General features: G+C 37.2%; 1 protein-coding gene across 2 annotated transcripts in view; it reads right to left on the bottom strand.

The window, feature by feature from the left end:
• Positions 1–18,325, bottom strand: part of IRAK3 (interleukin 1 receptor associated kinase 3) — a 59,026-nt gene that overhangs the window by 19,986 nt on the left and 20,715 nt on the right. For both annotated transcript variants that reach the window (XM_003906738.4, XM_009181151.4), the window contains 4 exons: positions 17,108–17,259; positions 11,307–11,371; positions 2,730–2,844; positions 1,156–1,274 (listed from right to left, as the gene is read on the bottom strand). In XM_003906738.4, the coding sequence (XP_003906787.1) occupies positions 1,156–1,274; positions 2,730–2,844; positions 11,307–11,371; positions 17,108–17,259 (451 nt within the window). The remainder of the gene's footprint in view (positions 1–1,155; positions 1,275–2,729; positions 2,845–11,306; positions 11,372–17,107; positions 17,260–18,325) is intronic.

Raw genomic sequence — 18,325 nt, 5'->3', positions numbered from 1 at the left:
AAACAAGTAAGTAATCAGCTCCTCTTCTGCCCAAGTCAAAAGCATCCTACAAATTTTTTTTCAAGATACTGGGAAATGGTTCAGAAGCAGCAGCAGTCTTTTAAATTCAGTCTTCCTTGATATTCAGCAAAGGTGTATTCATGTACTTTTGGACAGGTTCAAGATAAAGGGCAAATAGAAAAAAATTCACCGGCAGGGGGTATCTAGTCTGTGCGAATGATTCTTTATGCCTAGAAGAAGAAATGTGAGAGATGTTGCTTCTAATTTTCTCGTGTCTCAAAAAATGAACACTGGGGTTGCTGCTCAGCTTGTCGTAGGTTAATACATAAAGTTACGAGACAGCAGGCTCAGTAGGATGAGCAAGACACTGGAGACTCAAGGACAAACAATTTGTATCGCTATTTACTACTGCCAGCTTGCTAGGAATCCCCATTTAAGTTGCTTCATTTTTCTTTAAGCTTCAGTTTTTAAAAAAAGTAGATAAAGACAGGTTCATTTCACAAAGTGCCATTAATAATTACTAAAATACAGATGCTTCTCAACTTATGAGGTTACATCCTGACAAACTCATGGTAAGTCGAAAATGCATTTAATACACCTAACCTACCGAACATCCTAGCTTAGCCTAGTCTATGTTAAATGTGCTCAGAACAATTATATTAGCCTACAGTTGGGCAAAATCATCTAGTGCAAAGGCTAGTTTATAATAAAGTGTTAACCACCTCATAGAATAAATTGAATACTGTACTGAAACTGAAAAACAGAATGACCATATGGGGATACTCAAAGTATGATTTCTACTTAACACGTATCACTTTTGTGCCATCGTAAAGTCCAAAAAAATCATTTCGTTGAATCATCATAAATTGGGACCATCTGTACACAGAATTGTCTATCCTACATTGTTCATTAATAATTCCCAAAGATAATGCAAACCCTCTTTTTGGCAACATACATATAGCTTTTTAAATTTGGTAGACACATTTTCATTAATAAAAATATAGGGTTTTTAAATACCTAGATGACAGTTCTTCACACACACACACACACACACACATACCAGGAGAACTACAGCAGAGAATAGTGTGAAGTATGACTCACGTGTGAGGATAAAAGAAGCTTTCAGGAATAACCAAAAGCTCTGGAATCATTTACCTTGATATACTGCCACAGATGACCGAGCATGGTTGAACGTTGTGCAGGTAGTGAATGGCTTTGGATATTCCTATTAATATACTGATTCGAACATGCCAAGGGAGTGGGGCCATGTCACCCTAAAACGACAACAGCAATTGGTTTGGTTGCACTTTCTGAGTAAAAACTACCTATGTATTCCTTATGCAGACATACACCAGAATAGAAGCAGATAGCAAGGTGGGGTGAGGTGGGTGAATCAACGTTTTGGTTTTCCAGAACTTATTTTTAATTCCAGATGGGTTTCCTTCTGCTACTGATGACAGTTCTAGGCCTCTTTATAGACAGTGAACATACTCCATACTTCTTAATATTAGCTTAATCAAAACATAGCTAGTAAGGTAACACTACTTAAAAGTTAATTAAATAAGATTTTTAAGTTACTTGTGGTACAATAGTATGAGTAATTGAGACAATCTGCTTTTATTTTCATCCTCACTGAAACTTAACCTATTTGGAATCAATTTTTAAACTTAACCTCCAAAAACATCTAATGAGGGATCATGGCATTTATTCAACCTCCTTCTCTCTCTCTCTCTCCCTCTCTCTGTCTCTCTCTCTCTCTCTTTTTTTTTTTTTTTTTTTTTTGAGACAAGGTCTCACTCCGTGTCACCCAGGCTGGAGTACAGTGGCACAATCGTAGCTCACTACAGCCTCCATGTCCCTGGGCTCAAGCAATTGTCCTGCCTCTGCCTCTCAAGTAGATGGGACAGGCATGTGCCACCATGACCAGCAATTTATTTACTTACTTATTTGAGGCAGAGTCTTGCTCTGTCGCCCAGACTGGAGTGCAATGGCACAATCTCCAGGCTGGAGTGCAATGGCACAATCTCGGCTCGCTGCAACCTCTGCCTCCCAGGTTCAAGCGATTCTCCTGCCTCAGTCTCCTGAGTAGCTGGGATTACAGGTGCGCACTACCACACCCAGCTAATTTTTGTATTTTTAGTGGATATGGGGTTTCACCATGTTGGTCAGGCTAGTCCCGAACTCCTGACCTCGTGATCCACCCACCTTGCCCTCCCAAAGTGCTGGTATTACAGGCATGAGCCACCGTGCCCAGCCTATTCATTTTTTTAGTAGAGGCGAGATCTGGCTATGTTGTCCAGGCTGCCTCTTTCTCTTTAGAGTCTGTGTCACTGTTATGGAAATCCTTTGTATTGAAGGATACTTTATATAAAGTTATACAAATTAAAATTATCTAAGGAATAAGAGTAGTTGATGCCAACTCCCTGGAGGTACAGAACCAAATATAATATAACATGGTTGCCAAAAGATTTGCTGGGTTCTTACTACATAATGAGTAAGAACCCAATATGGTTGCCAAAATGTTGCACAAAACACATTAACTCAGGTATTTGCTCAGCCTCCTAAAAGTAAGAAATTAATCCAAGAAGTACTGCTTCCTTGGGAAACCCATCCTTCGCTTTCCCCTCATGCAAACACATCTTGCCTCCCAGCTCTCCCAGATGGTTTCAGCAGCTCTCCCAGGACTTCAGGGGGTCAGAGGATCAGACAGAATAATAGAAAGAACTTACTGCACACTGCAATCTGTCAAAAAGTGTTCCATTTCTCATGTATGGATAAACCAGACAGAACTTCTCAGTCTCTGTAAAATATGCAGCCAACTCTAGTATGTTTGGATGGTGAAACCTTGAAACAAAAGATGTTTTAAAGCCATCAAATTGCGTATTCAGACAGGAAATGAACAACGCTCTGGTGTGGGAGTAGTAAGGTGGGATGGAGAATAGGCTTAAAGCAGAATATAAATTTGGCTGGACACATTGGGCACAGGACACAGATTTGCTTTCCAAATTGGTCTAAAGAGTTCTAATGGCAGGGCACGGTGGCTCACACCTGTAATCCCAGCAATTTGGGAGGCCGAGGCGGGCAGATCACTTGAGGTCAGGAGTTTGAGACCTGCCTGGCCAACATGGTGAAATCCTATTTCTACTAAAAACACAAAAATTAGCCGGGCATGGTGGTAAGCACCTGGTTATTCCAGCTACTCAGAAGGCTGAGGCAGGAGAATTGCTTGAACCGGGAGGCAGAGGTTGCAGTGAACCTAGATCATGTCACTGCACTCCAGCCTGGGTGACAAGAGTGAGACTCCACCTCAAAAAAAAAAAAAAAAAAATTCTAGTTACTGTTTTTGATTGACTGTAATCATGTAAATATAAATAAAACATCCAAATATAAGGCACAAATTTTCAAAAAATAAAGAGTTTTAAAGATTTGTAATATTGGAAACTTTGCAAAAGATAGCACTATTCAATATTAACTTATTTTTATCAATATGAAAGACAACATGACTTATTAAGTAAAAACAGTACAACTAAAATTGTTAGTTTGATTTATTTAAGTATATAAGTTTAAGTCACCAAAACATAAGAATAAATACCATTTTCATTCATCCACTTATTGAGCACTACTATGTCAGGTACTGTGCTAGATACCAGTTACACAGCTGAAAAGAGATGTCAGTGTCTTCACAAAGCTTGCATTATTGTCTAAATCCATATGACTAGTAATGTTTGATGTTGAGAGTATATCACTGATTTTAAATCACAGATTTCTATGTCAGTGTAGCATACATTTCTCAGGCTTTTTTTCCCCTAATAATCATTTATTAGCTTATTAACAAAAACTATATTCCTCAATAGTGTGTGCTATCACTATGAGCCCAGGTAACAACTATGAAACATAAAATGTGAAATTCACACATACTGTGAGCTCAGTTTAATTCAAAAATTACTTATGGGATACCTACTATGTTCTGGGCAGGCTTGGGGATATTAAAATAAATCTGTAAAAAATATTCTATTTATAAAAGCCTATTATTCATTTCTGCAGTAGCAAAATTTTCCTACAAACACACACATTCCTATATATATTGTGCATATGTGGTGGGGGAGGGGGGTTCTGATTCCTTTTCTTCTTCTTACTTCAAGGAAGGAAGCATGTGTGTGTATGTGTGTGTGTGTGTATGTGTGTGTATACATGTACATACACAGAGAAGTTTTTATTTTTAAATATATCAAAGTCTTCTGTGATACAAGATCCCTACACCTATTATGATTCCAACTATACCTATAAAATGAAAAGCAATGGATTGAAAGGAAATTGAGGTAGTGTATTTAACAGTCCGTGTATACCTGGTTGGTTCTTCTGCAACTTAAAATAATTCAGAGAGACGAATCTTCTGGAAGGCAGTAGATAGTGGACATCGGATAGACACAGCCATGGCCTGGTGCTCTACTCTCTTGCTCAGAGAGGAGAAAAGACCATGTGCTTATTTTTAAGTATTACTGATCAAACGGAAAAACGGATACTTTAGAGGTTACCAAGGTATGGAACGTGGAGATACCTTGGAGAAAGTTTGCTGGTTTTGTACCTGTGGACCCATGCCACCTAACTTTTTGCTACAAATTTTTAAATCAGTAGGGTTTTAGATTATATACATCAGAAGGTTAGCAGATCTGATACCTTCTAAAATCACTTCAGCAAACATTCTGAGTGCCTTGTTCAGACAAAATTATGCAAGCCCCATGGTGTGGTAAACAGACTTGAACAACTAACCTGGGATTGAATCTCCGGTCTTTTTAACGACTGTGTTAACTTGGGCAAGTTATTTAATTGCTCTGAGCCTGTTCCTTTAACTGTAATCAGTAATTAAAACATCTATTTCCAAGGTTCTTATGAAAATTAAATAAAAGGTTAAGCCAAAAGCCAGATCCTCAAAAATTATTAGCTTTTCCCCCTTCCCTTGAGAAAGGAGGGAAAAAAGGAATCAGAAGTCACATTCTATGGAGTTTACAATTCTGTTTAAGGTAATTCCCTTAATATTAAACTAAAGAAACCTCATCCTTCAGGTCTCAGCTTAGATATTATTTCTATCAAGAAACCCATTCTGCTGCTCATCCCCCAAGTTATCGTTCCCTCCTCTGTGCTCGTATTTCTCATCTTACCACTTAGTTTATTGAAATTGTCTGTTTACTTAGGAATTTCTCTCCCAATCCCATTTTTGATAGTACATTCTAAGAGGAGAAAGCTGCATCTGCCTTAGTCACATCTGAGAAGATGATTTAGGAAATAACTTGGATCTTATAGAAAAGGTAGGATGTACCTCAGTTTCCTCATCTGCAAAATGGGGATAACAGGAGAATTTATCTCATTGGATGGTCATGAGGATTAATGAATTAACACACATAAAGCACTTGAAATAGGGCCTAACACAAAATAAATATTAGCAAAATAAAAATGGTACCCCAGGAATAGTCAACATTATAAAATTGTAAATGTCTCCAGATTAATCTATAAAGTTATTAAAATTCCATTAAAAATGCCAACAGAATTTTTGAAGCCTAGACAAGCTGTTGTTGTAGTTCACAGAAAATATCTCACCAGATAAACAAATGGATCAGGTAAATAAATGTAAAAACTGAAGCCATGAAAGTACTGGAAAAAATGGGAGAACTATTTTATTAGGTTGGTGCAAAAATTATTGCGGTTTTTGCCCAGCTACTAGGGAGGCTGAGGCAGAAGAATGGTGTGAACCCAGGAGGCAGAGCTTGCAGTGAGCTGAAATGGAACCACTGCACTCCAGCCTGGGTGACAGAGCAAGACTCCGTCTCAAAAAAAAAAAAAAAAAAAAGTGTTTACTTTTAATGGCAAAAAACGTGATAACTTTTAATGGCAAAACTGCAATAACTTTTACACCAACCTAAATATAACTTCTTAATGGAAAAGGCCTTTTAAACTATAACATAAAATCTAGAATCCCTAAAAGAAAACCTTGATAAACTTAACTGTATTAAAACTATTTCTACATGTCAACACTATAATAAGCAAAGATGAAATGACAGTACAGTAAAAAATTATTTGCATCTCATAACATAAAAATAGGCTGATTTTCTAATAGGAATTATAAAATATTCCTTCAAATCATTAAGAAAAGACCAACAGTCTAATCTATAATAATAGGTAAGGAATATTATAAGCTACTTCATAGAAAATAAAATATCTCTCTTAATAAAAAAGGATTATTAATATCACTCAGAAAAATTGATACTATGAGACTTCTTTTTCTGAGAGGCCTCAAATAAATAAAATATAAATGAAAGAGGAGACATTACAACTGATGCCACAGAAACACAAAGGATCGTAAGAGACTATTATGAACTATCGTATGCCAACAATCTGGAAAACGTAAAAGAAATAGATGGATTCCTAGAAACATACCATCCACCAAGACTGTATCATGAAGAAATAGAAAACCTAAACAGACCAATAACAACTAAGGAGATTGATTCAATAATCAAAAACCTCCAACAAAGAAAAGTCCAGGACCATAGAGCTTCTGGCAAAATTTTAACAAGCATTTAAAAAAGAATTAATACTAATCCTTGTCAAACTCTTTTAAAAAATTAAAGAGGAGGGAACACTGTAAATCTTATTTTATTAGGACAGCATTACCCTCATATCAAAGCCAGATAAGAACATAATGAGAAAAAGTTGTAGGCCAATATCCCTGATGGCCATAGATACAAAAATCTTCAACAAAATACTAGCAAGCTAAATTCAACAGAACATTGTTTGTTTGTTTGTTTGTTTGTTTTTGGAAATTGAGTCTTGCTTTGTTGCCCAGGCTAGAGTGTAGTGGCATGATCTCAGCTCACTGCAACCTCTGCCTCCCAGGTTCAAGCGAATCTTGTGCCTCAGCCTCCTGTGTAGCTGGGATTGCAAGCGTGCGCCACTACACCTGGCTAATTTTTATATTTTTAGTACAGATGGGGTTTCATCATGTTGGCCAGGCTGGTCTTGAACTCCTGACCTCAGGTGATCCACCTTCCCTGGCCTCCCAAAGTGCTGAGATTACAGGTGTGAGCCATCGTTCCCAGTCTTCAACAGAACATTAATAGGATGAAATACCATAATCAAACAGGACTTATCCCCGAGAAGCAAGAATGGTTTAACATGTGCAGATCTATAAATTATACACCATATTAACACACTGAAAAACAAAAATCACAAAACCATCTCAACAAATGCAAAGGCATTTGATAAAATTCAACATCCTTTCATGATGGAACCTCTCAACAAATTAGGTGTAGAAGGAATGTATCTCAACATAATAAATGCCATATATGACAAACCCACAGTTAACATCATACCTAACAGTGAAAAGCTGAATGCTTTTCCTCTAAGTTCAGGAAAAAGATAAGGGTGCTCATACTTTCCATTTCTATTCAACATAAAGCTGGAAGTCCTAGCCAGAGCAATTAGGTAAGAAAAAGAAATAAAAGGCATCCTAATTGGAAAGGTGGAAGTTAATGGGCTCTGTCTGCAGATGACATGATGAAAACCCAAAAGACTCCACCAAAAAAACTGTTAAAACTAATAAACAAATTCAGAAAAGTTGCAGAATACAAAATCAATGTATAAAAACTAACTATGTGTGTATATGCTAACAATGAACAATCTGAAAAGGAAATTAAAGAAATTGATCCTATTTACAACAGCATTAAAAAGAATAAAACTCTTAGGAATAAATTTAACCAAGGAGGTGAAAATTCTGTGCGTTAACAACTATAAGACACTGATGAAAGAAACTGAAGAAGACACAAATAAATGGAAAGATGCATTACATACATGAATTGAAATAATTAATATTGTTAAAATGTCCATAAAAGTGAGCTACACATTCAATGCAATTTCTATCAAAATTCCAATGACATTTTTCAAAAAATAGAAGAATGCTAAAATTTATACAGAACCACAAAAGACCCCAAACAGTATAAGTGAGTTTAAGAAAGAAGAACAAAGCCAGAGGCATTTACTTCCTGATTTTAAACTATATTACAGAGCTATAGTAATAAAAACAATATAGCACTGGCATAAAAACAGACTCATTGACCAATGGAATAGAATTAAAAAAAAAAAAAACAGAAATAAACCTACATATACATCATCAACTAATCTTTGAAAAGGGCACCAAGTATATACAACAGAAAAAGAAAATTATCTTCAATAAATGGTGTTGGGAAAACTGAATACCCACATACAAAATAATAAAACTAGAACTTTGTCTTATACACCATATACAAAAATTATCTCAAAATGGATTAAATATTTAAATGTAAGATCTGAAACCATACAAATCTGGAAGAAAACATAGGGAAAATTTTCCTTAAGATTGGTCTTGGCAATGATTTTTTGGCTATGACACCAAAAGCGTAGGTGACAAAAGCAAAAATAAGCAAGTAGAACTATATCAAACTAAAAAGCTTCTGCACAGCAAAGGAAACAATCAACAAAATGAAAAGGAAACCTATGGAATGGCAGCAAATATTTGCAAACCATATATCTAATAAGGTGTTAAGATACAAAATAGTGAGGAATTCATACAACTCAATAGCAAAAAAACAAATAACCTGATAAAAATGGGTAAATGACCCAAAGAGATGGTTTTTCAAAGAAGACATACCAATGACTAACAGGTATATGAAAAGATGCTCAACATCACTAATCATCAGAAAAATGCAAATCAAAACCACAATGAGATATCACCTCACACTTGTTAGGATGGCTATTATCAAAAAGTTGCCAAGGGTATGGAGAAAAAGATACGAGAGTTGCTGAGGGTATGGAGAAAAAGAAGTCCTTGTATGCTGTTGGTTGGAATATAAAGTGGTACAGCCATAATGGAGGTTCCTTAAAAAACTAAAAATACAACTGCCATGAGATCCAACAATCTCACTTCTGCGTATGTATTAGTCCGTTTTCATGCTGCTGATAAAGACATACCCGAGACCTGGCAATTTACAAAAGAAAGAGGCTGAATGGGCTTACAGTTCCATATGGTTGAGGATGCCCCACAATCATGGTGGAAGGTAAAAAGCACATCTCACACGGCGGCAGACAAAAGAACAGAGCATGTGCAGAGAAACTCCCCTTTTTAAAACCATCAGGTCTTGTGAGACTTATTCACTATCACAAAAACAGTATGGGAGAAACTGCCCCCCCTGACTCAATTATCTCCCACTAGGTCCCTCCCACAACACATGGGAATTATGGGAGTATATTCACGATGAGATTTGGGTGGTGACACAGAGCCAAACCATATCAGGGTATGTATGTAAAAGAAATAAAATCAGTATCTCAAAGAGATATCTGTGCTCTCATGTTTAATGCAGCATTATTTACAGTAACCAAGACATAGACACAACTTAAATGTCCATTGACAGATGAATGGATAAACAATAAAGAAAGTGTGATACACACAACACACATACACACACACAAAAATGGAATATTATTCAGCCATAAAAAGAAGAAAATCCTGCCATTTTCAACAACATAGATGAACCTGGAAGACATTATGCTAAGTGAAATAAGCCAGACACAGAAGACAAATACTGCATGATCTCACTTACATGTGGAAGCTAAAAAAGTCAAACATAGAGAAGCACAGAGCAGAAAAATAGTTACCAAGGGTTGGGGGTTGGGAAAAATAGAGAGATGTTGGTCAAAGCAGACAACCTTTCCATTGTACAATGAATACATTCTGGGGATCTAAAGTACAGCATGGGTGGTGATAGATGTATTAATTAATTTGATTGTGGTAATCATTAGACAATGTGTACATACTGTATATAAAATCATCACACTGTACACATTAATATATACAATTTTTATTTGTCAATAAAAATTTTTTCAAAAGCTACACTGATAAACTATTTTCACCTAACAGATTGGCAAAAATTAAGAGGTAAGAATAAATACCAGGTTGGCAACAATGGAAAACCAGGCACTCATATATGACTTCTTTGAAAGTAAATTGTTATAACTTATATTGGAGGACAATTTGTTATGATAAAATGCACATAACCATTTAATACCACCATTTGATGAGAATTTATTTTACAGATATACTCAAATAAGTACGAAATAACATAAATACAAGGTTTTCTTGTTGCAGCATTATTTTCATATAATAAAATATTAGAACAAATCTAAGAAACCATCAACAGGGGAATGGTTACGTAAACTACAGTACAGAATATAATAGAATATGAAAATAAGCAATGTGAACAATGTGTTCATGTCACTGCTTGTGTTAAAGGAGAAAAATAAGAAAACAAAATACATATTTGCCTACACACAAAATATCTCTGGAAAGATATACAAGGAACTGGTAATACTGTTGCCTTGGAAAGATCAGCTGAGTGACTGGATGATAATGGTGGGAGAAAATCTTTTCTTGGTCTATCCTTTTGCACTTTTGAAATTTTGCAATGTTTGAACCTTACTTTCATAAGCAAATAAATAAAACAATCACATGTAAAAACTTTTTACTATTACAATTTTGGATTTCATTTTTTATTGACTAAGTGATATGTAAGCTTTGATGATTAGCCTCTACTATTCTGATTTCTGGTCTTCAGTCTAAAAGAAAATGGATTCAGTATAATGCCTTCTCTCTTCACCTTCCTCTCTGCCTCCCGACTTCACATCTTGGTTAAAAAAATACCGAAAAGAAAGTTTCCTATTTGTAAAGAGTGACAAGTGAACTCTACAGGGTTAGAGGCTTTCAGTGAGGAGGGCTGCACAGCTGCAGATATGAATATATATATGAAAATGAAGTCATTTCAATTTGTCTCCAAGGACTCTCAGACTCAGGAGTGAATTCCCGAAAAATAATATGTACATCAAAATCGCTTGATTTCTTTGTCTAAAACTCTCTTCCTGAACAGAGTTATACTGATGAAACAGCTTATAGACTGGAATGTCTCTAAGGAAGAGAGGAAATGGTGAAATATAGACCATTCTAATGTTCTAAGAGTTACTATTCAGCCATGTTAGTCACATATGATTTAACCCACTTCCTTGTGACAGTTTCCTGCTAAAATATGTTCAAGGGAATTATGTAAATGATCTATTTTAAAATGTACTTTAAGGAATATACTAAAGCACATGTCAAAATTTATCCAAAGTTCTAACATCCAAATCAAATGTATTACATATCACGCCAAGCTCTGTGCTGTAAAATAAAAAATGAACAGAGATGAAACCCAGGCACAAAGAGAAGGAAATTCCAGAGAAAACATACTCACAGTAGTAAGACTTCAAGCTCAGATAGAAACCTCTTCCAATGCTTCTTACATTGCATTTTTTTCTCCTACATATACAGAAAGACAAGAACAAAATTAAGAAAAGGATCTGTTCCTAGGATTCTTAACCCAGGGTCTATAGTCTCCCTAAATTAGATGAACTTTTTGGTGTAAATGCATATGAACACTTTTCTGGGGAAATAATCTTTAGCTTTTACCAGATTTTCAAAAATCCATTAGCCCCAAAAGAGATCTAGAATGAGTGTTCTTGAATGAAAAGTTTTTCATGCAATGTATTGCCTTGCTAAACTCTTTCATCATATTTTGCACACATTTACATAAATTCAAAAACATTCTATGTATTCAAAGACAATCCCATGACAGCTAGAACCTTCCCCACTTGATCTTATAAAGAATCCAGTTTGTATTATTTCTATTCTGCTGCAAAATTTCACTAATTTGGTGTTTATGATTTGGGTTATTTGGATATGTCAGTTCAAGTTTACCTTTGCATTTTGAAAAGATGGGCTTACTAAGCAAATAAAAATATAACTCTTTACTTCCAAGAAGCTTTAGAAGATAGCCCAGAGCCTGACACATGAATATTTTAATGAGTTTGATAATATTGTACTGAGCACCTACTCTGTCCCTGGCACTGTTCTTGATGCCTTCATACATCTTAGGTCATTGCATGACTCTGGATCTCAGGTTTCCAACTTCTACCAAAAAAAGAGTTAAATTAAGTCTGCTCCTAGTTCTCACCAGCTGTAACGTTCTATCATTTGCAAATTGCTAAAGAAGGTGGAGTTTTGGAGCTCTGCCTTCAGGAATAAAGGAAGAGAAATTCAACAGGAATTTTGGAAACTATTTTCCAAGTTGAACCAGGAAGTCAGAAACAATAAATCAGGCTAAAAAATCATTTTCAAGGACCATTTTATCAGAATTTACATTTTACGAGACCATTGTCCTGGGAGCCAGATGGGTTGGATTTTCCGCCTATCTCTAACACTTGCTATTTGTGACTCTTTGTCAGTCACTCAACCTCCCTAAGGTCATAGTTTTCTAGTTTGAGAAATGAAGAAGTTGGTTTTTTTGTTTATGCTAATGTAGCACTCTAACACCCTGTTGCTTGAAATGTGGTCTATGACCAAAAAACCTCAGCTTCACTAGGAGCTGCTGAGAAATGGCAAATCCAGGGCTCCTGTCAGATCTGCTGAATCAGAATCTGCATTGTAAGATGATTCCCAGGTAATTAAAGTTAGAGAAGCACAGATCTAACACACCTAGCACAATTTCCCACCTCAGTCCCTCTAAGAAAAGTAATTGGTAATAAACAATGTTACAAAACTGTATTTCTTTAACAATGTTCTGTGGCTAAGGCTTCATTAAATGTTCCTATTTTTTCCTGATTTTGTGTGTGTGTGTGTGTGTGTGTGCGCGCGCGCGCGCGTGCACGCATGTGTTGGGTTAAAATAGGGGGAAGAGACAAAAGCAGAAGGGTGAGGTCCGTCCATACTTCCATTTACCACCTTAAGAGAAAGTTAAAATGTATGTAGAGACAGTAAGACTTTGTATACACCTTGGTAATCTCAGGTATTTTTACTCGTAACAACTAGCAACTGAATTATTGAAAAAGGTATGTATGCTTCATTCAATTTATCCAGCAAACATTTACTGAGCAACTGCTATGGGCCAGGCCCTGTAATAAGGCACTAAGATACAAAGAGAAATAAGAGCTCTTCAAAGAAAACTGCCTAGTCCTTTGAGAGAGGTGGGTGAATAATGTAATGCTTTGATGCTGTTGCTAAACATAGGAGTGTCACCCAAACCACACTGGAGGGGTCAGAGACAATCCAGGAAATAACACCTGTCTTTAAGAAAGAAAGGGAAGGGGTTCTAGAGGCAATGATATCCCATTCAGACTCATGGAAAGAAAACTCCCAAAAGGGAGTGTGATTTGGTGGCAGCTGCAGAAAGAACAGGAAAGTAGACTGGAGAGACCGTTTGGGGATGGAGTCCTGAGGCTCAACTATAAGAGAGTGTACGAATTGGGGCCAGGGACACATTGGCACTAAGAAACAGGCTTTAGCTTGGCCACCTCTAAAGCGACCACATTCTATTTGTTGAATGGTTGTGCCAGTTGGTTGTTTCTTTAGCATCTTCTCAGGAATTCTGAGATGTCTATGTACAATTAAGTAGTACTAAATGCAATTTGGAGAAATGGAGAAATTAGGGAAATAATTTTTTAAACGGTTCTGTAATGCACGTTGCAAACTAGGAATCACTGTGGAACCCTCCTTCTTCCCACTTCCCCAGTCCTATAACAGATAATCAGATGTGGTCCACTTCACCTCATCTCTTAGACATACTTTCTCCTCTGCATCCTCACTGACTTTGCCCAGACTAACAGCATTAGCTCTCAACAGTGGCAACACATGTGAACCACCTTGGGATCTTTTAAAAAACACTGGTGCCTACCATTTTTTTAAAAGCTCATTTTTTAAAGGCTCATTTTCTTAAAAGCCCATTTTTTTAAAGGCTCATTTTTTTAAAAAGCTCCCTAGAAAATTCTAATATATAGTCAGGGTTGGGAACACTGGTTTACACCCTGTCCATTTCTTGGTTTGCACATCTGAAATATCCCTCCACCAGGTCTTTCTGCCTCCAGTCTGTGGGTTTTGTTTTGTTTTGTTTTTTGTTTTGTTTTGTTTTTGACAAAGTCTTATTCTGTTGCCCAGACTGAAATGCAGTGGCGTGATCTCGGCTCACTGCAACCTCCGTCTTCTGCGTTCAAGCAATCCTCTCACCTCAGCCTCCCAAGTAGCTGGAACTACAGGCAGGCACCACCACACCCAGCTTTTTTTTTTTTTTTTTTTTGATTTCTTGGTAGAGACAGGATTTCACCATGTTGGACAGTCTGGTCTCGAACTCCTGACCTCAAGTGATCTACCCACCTCAGCCTCCCAAAGTGCTGGGATTACAGGCGTGAGTCACCACGCCCAGCCTGCCTCCAGTCTAGCTCTTGCCATCTTTCCCCCAATTCTTCTGACAACTTCCAATCTACTATCTAACCTAGAATCAAAGTCATATTTTAACAACACAAATCTAAGTCTTTCACTCTTCTACTTAAAAATCAGATCTTGTGAGACTTATTCACTGTCACAAGAACAGCACTGGAAAGACCCACCCCCAAGATTCAATTACCTCCCACTGAGCCCCTCCCACAATATGTGGGAATTGTGGGAGCTACAATTCAAGATGAATTTGGGTGGGGACACAGACCCCACAGACTTAATATCTTTCCAGCATCCTCTTCTCACTATCTTCCCTACGGCCAGTCCACTGCGCTGAATGAATTCATGAGTAAGACCTACGTTTTCATACATACGTCTCCAGGCCTCTGCAACTGCTATTTGTTCCACTCAGAATGTACTTCCCCTCCTTCACTGCCTGCCAAAATTCTACTCTTCCTTCAAAATCTAGCTGGAAGGTTTTTCCATTTGTTTTTGAGAACTGTTTATTGAGTGGTTACTTTGGCCAGATACTCTTCTGGGTGCCAGATACATCCCCTCTCTGGGTAGAGAGAGTTGTTGCTATCTTTTTTTTTTTTTTTTTAAATTAGTAGACTTTATTTTTTAGAGCAGATTTAGATTTAGAAAAAATTGAGAGGAAAGTAAGGCGTTCCTACACACACGCACACAGCTTCCCAATTATTAACATCTCACACCAGTGAGGTACATTTGTTAAAATCAATGAACCTATGTTGACATATTATCACCATAGTTTACACTAGGGTTCACTCTTAGTGTGGTATATTCTATGGGTTTTGACAAATACATGATAATATGTATCCACCATTATAGTATCAGAATATAGTATCAGTTTCACTGCCCTAAAAATCATCTGTGCTCTGCCTATTCATCTACCCCTTACCAAACACCCAGAAATCATTTTTGTACTGTCTCAATTGTTCTTCCTTTTCCAAAGTGTCATATATTTGGAATCATATGGTATGTAACCTTTTCAGATAGACTTCTGATATGGTTTTGCTGTGTCCCCACCCAAATTCATCTTGAATTGTAGCTCCCACAATTCTCACATGTTGTGGGAGGGGCTCAGTGGGAGTTAAATGAATCATGGGGGTGGGCCTTTCCAGTGCTGTTCTCATGACAGTGAATAAGTCTCACAAGATCTGATGGTTTTAAAAACAGGAGCTTCCCTGCACAAGTTCTCTCTTGTCTGCCATCATAAGACATGACTTTTACCTTCTGCCATGATACTGAGGCCTCCCCAGCCATGTGAAACTGTGAGTCCATTAAACCTCTTCTCCTTTTTTTTTTCTTTTTTAATTTTACTTTAAGTTCTGGATACATATGCTGAACATGCAGGTTTGTGACATATGTATACATGTGCCATGGTGGTTTGCTGCACCCATCAACCCATCATCTCAGTTTTAAGCCCTGCATGCATTAGGTATTTGTCCTAATGCTCTTTCTCCCATTTTCCCCAACCCCCCGGGTGTGTGATGTTCCTCTCCCCTCTGTGTTCATGTGTTCTTATTGTTCAACTCCCACTTATAAGTGAGAACATGCAGCGTTTGGTTTTCTGTTCTTGTGTTAGTTTGCTAAGGATGATGGTTTCCAGCTTCATCTGTGTCCCTGCAAAGGACATGAACTCATTTTTTTTTTTTTTTATGGCAGCAAGAGTTGCTATCTTTTATGTGCTCCTGTGATCTTTTGTACAATTCTCTGCTGAAGTACTTCTTTCACAACAGTTTAATGTTTTGTTTACCTGGCTATTTCCCCAGAGAGACTGTGAGCTCTTTGAGGACAGAACTATGCCTTATTCATCTCTACATGCTCAGCACCCAGTCCATATAAGAGTTTAGTAAATGTTTACTTATTGTTGACCAACTATGAAGAAAATGAAGAGCAGCTCTTCTGTGTTTGTGTGTGGACCTGTCTCTGACTGACTCCTGAGCTTGATCCTGGAATTCCCTTTCTGCTTCACTGGCTGCAGTCACTCAATTGTCTTCTGACCTCCCATCCTGTTATGTTGGTTTGTTGCTCCTACTTGAAAGCCTCCTCCTTCCACCCTTCTGAGTTGTGATAGAAGACAACTTATAAAGCAGTACCAAATGCCAAACTGTGGCTTAGCCTGTGAAGCTGCCTGGAGAGGACCCAGCTCATCCAAAAAATTCAGGAAAATCGTGGCAGGCTAGCACAATCTGATCCTCTTTAGCAAAGTCCCAGGACACTTTTCAGAATTCCTTTTTTTTTTTTTTTTTTTTTTGAGGTGGTATCTCACTTTATCACTCAGGCTGGAGTGCAGTGGCGTGATCTTGGCTCACTGCAGCCTCTTCTTTCTGGGCTCAAGGAATTCTCCTGCCTCAGCCTCCCGAGTAGCTGGGACTACAGGAGCATACAACCATGTCCAGCTAAGTTGTGTGATTTTAGTAGAGATGGGGTTTCACCCTGTTGATCAGGCTGGTCTCAAACTCCTGACCTCAAGTGATCCACCCACCTTGGGCTCCCAAAGTGCTGGAGTTACAGGCGTGAACCACCACACCCAGCCCGGAAAAGTCTTTCATGCTATACATCTGGGGATGGAAAGCATTTAACTTCCACATTCTTGCAAGACAGGTCTTTATTTCTTCAGGCACCTGAAATCATATCTCTTATTTCCACTTATAAAATTTTATGTTCAAATACCCCTTTCAACATCGATGAAAAATGACTTTTTTAAATATGAAAGATGAGCAAATAAATGGAATTGATGTCCTGTGACAATAATTCTTTCCATACCTGTTTAAATAATTTGACAGCATATGTTAGGTTTTGAATCTCCACTCTGTATACCTCAAAAATCTCTCCTTCTCCAATTAGGAAGTCTTTGTGGAAATTTCTAGTTCCTTCTATGATGTTTTGAAAGCTGATTGAAGATTTAGGCAGTATTCCTTAGGAAGGAAAGTAGGGGGAAGATAAGTTATCTAAGAATGAACATCACCATTATAACCAAAACTTCTATATTAGAAACAATTCAGAGTCCAGTGGAAGGTCAGTAGAGAAAGGTCCAGGAACCAAAGCCGAAGCCCATCATGTGCTCTCTGCACATTTACTTGGATCTAGTTCCCACCATTCCACAGAGCAAAGGGTTAGAACAGCAGCATTGTGATTTTACCTCCTCTCAAAAGAGATCAGCCAAAGAGCTTAGCGGAAGAAATTCTTCCAAGATTCAATTTCCTGGTCATTAGGTCAATGTGTTGCTGTTGACCCACTGTGAACCTAAAACTACTAAAAAATTATGGAAGTGGAAATATTGACATGAGTAAGCAATATTCTCCAAGCATGACTGATAGAAACACTTTTCATGTGCCAAACCCTCTAACTGCCTAATTTACTTCCTCAGAGTAAATTAGAAAGATGATTCAGCCTTTTAAAAACTCACCCAAAGTGGAGATTGGGAGAAAACATGCAAAGAGTAATCAAATACAAATTGAAAAGGAAAAGTTTGGCTATGTCCTTCAGAACCCAATTTTGGCTATATTTCCATAGCTAATACAAAATCCTCTCTGAAGACACTTAATGTTTGATTTAGACCTTACTGCTAAGGAACCAAAGCCTTATCTAACTTTTCTAATTCTTTTTTCAATGAAAGAAGTATCAGATCTAGTGGCAAAGACTAGTCAACACAGCCTTAAATAGTCTTTAAAATTTATCAGAATGACTCCAGGCGGAACTAAATTATTCTTCCTACTAATAAAGTAGGAAAGTTGATATGGAAAATAACCAGATTTTCATACTGACCTTCAGCATTGCTCTACAATCATCTTGAAAGATTTCTGTAATTGCTGTGGGCATTTCTAAAACTATATAATCTCAACATAATTTTAAAAATGTTTTCCCATGACACACAAACATAGCAAATTTTACTAACAAAAAAAACAAAAACATACCCCTGTGTGAAGAGACCACAATTGCATTCTTCATTTGCCAATGGAGCCTTAACATAATAATGTGTCA

Source organism: Papio anubis, chromosome 9 (genome assembly GCF_008728515.1).
Source record: "Papio anubis isolate 15944 chromosome 9, Panubis1.0, whole genome shotgun sequence".
Classification (NCBI taxonomy): Eukaryota; Metazoa; Chordata; class Mammalia; order Primates; family Cercopithecidae; genus Papio; species Papio anubis.
The sequence above is the reverse complement of the archived record's forward strand: the minus strand, read 5'-3'. Positions and strand labels throughout refer to the sequence as shown.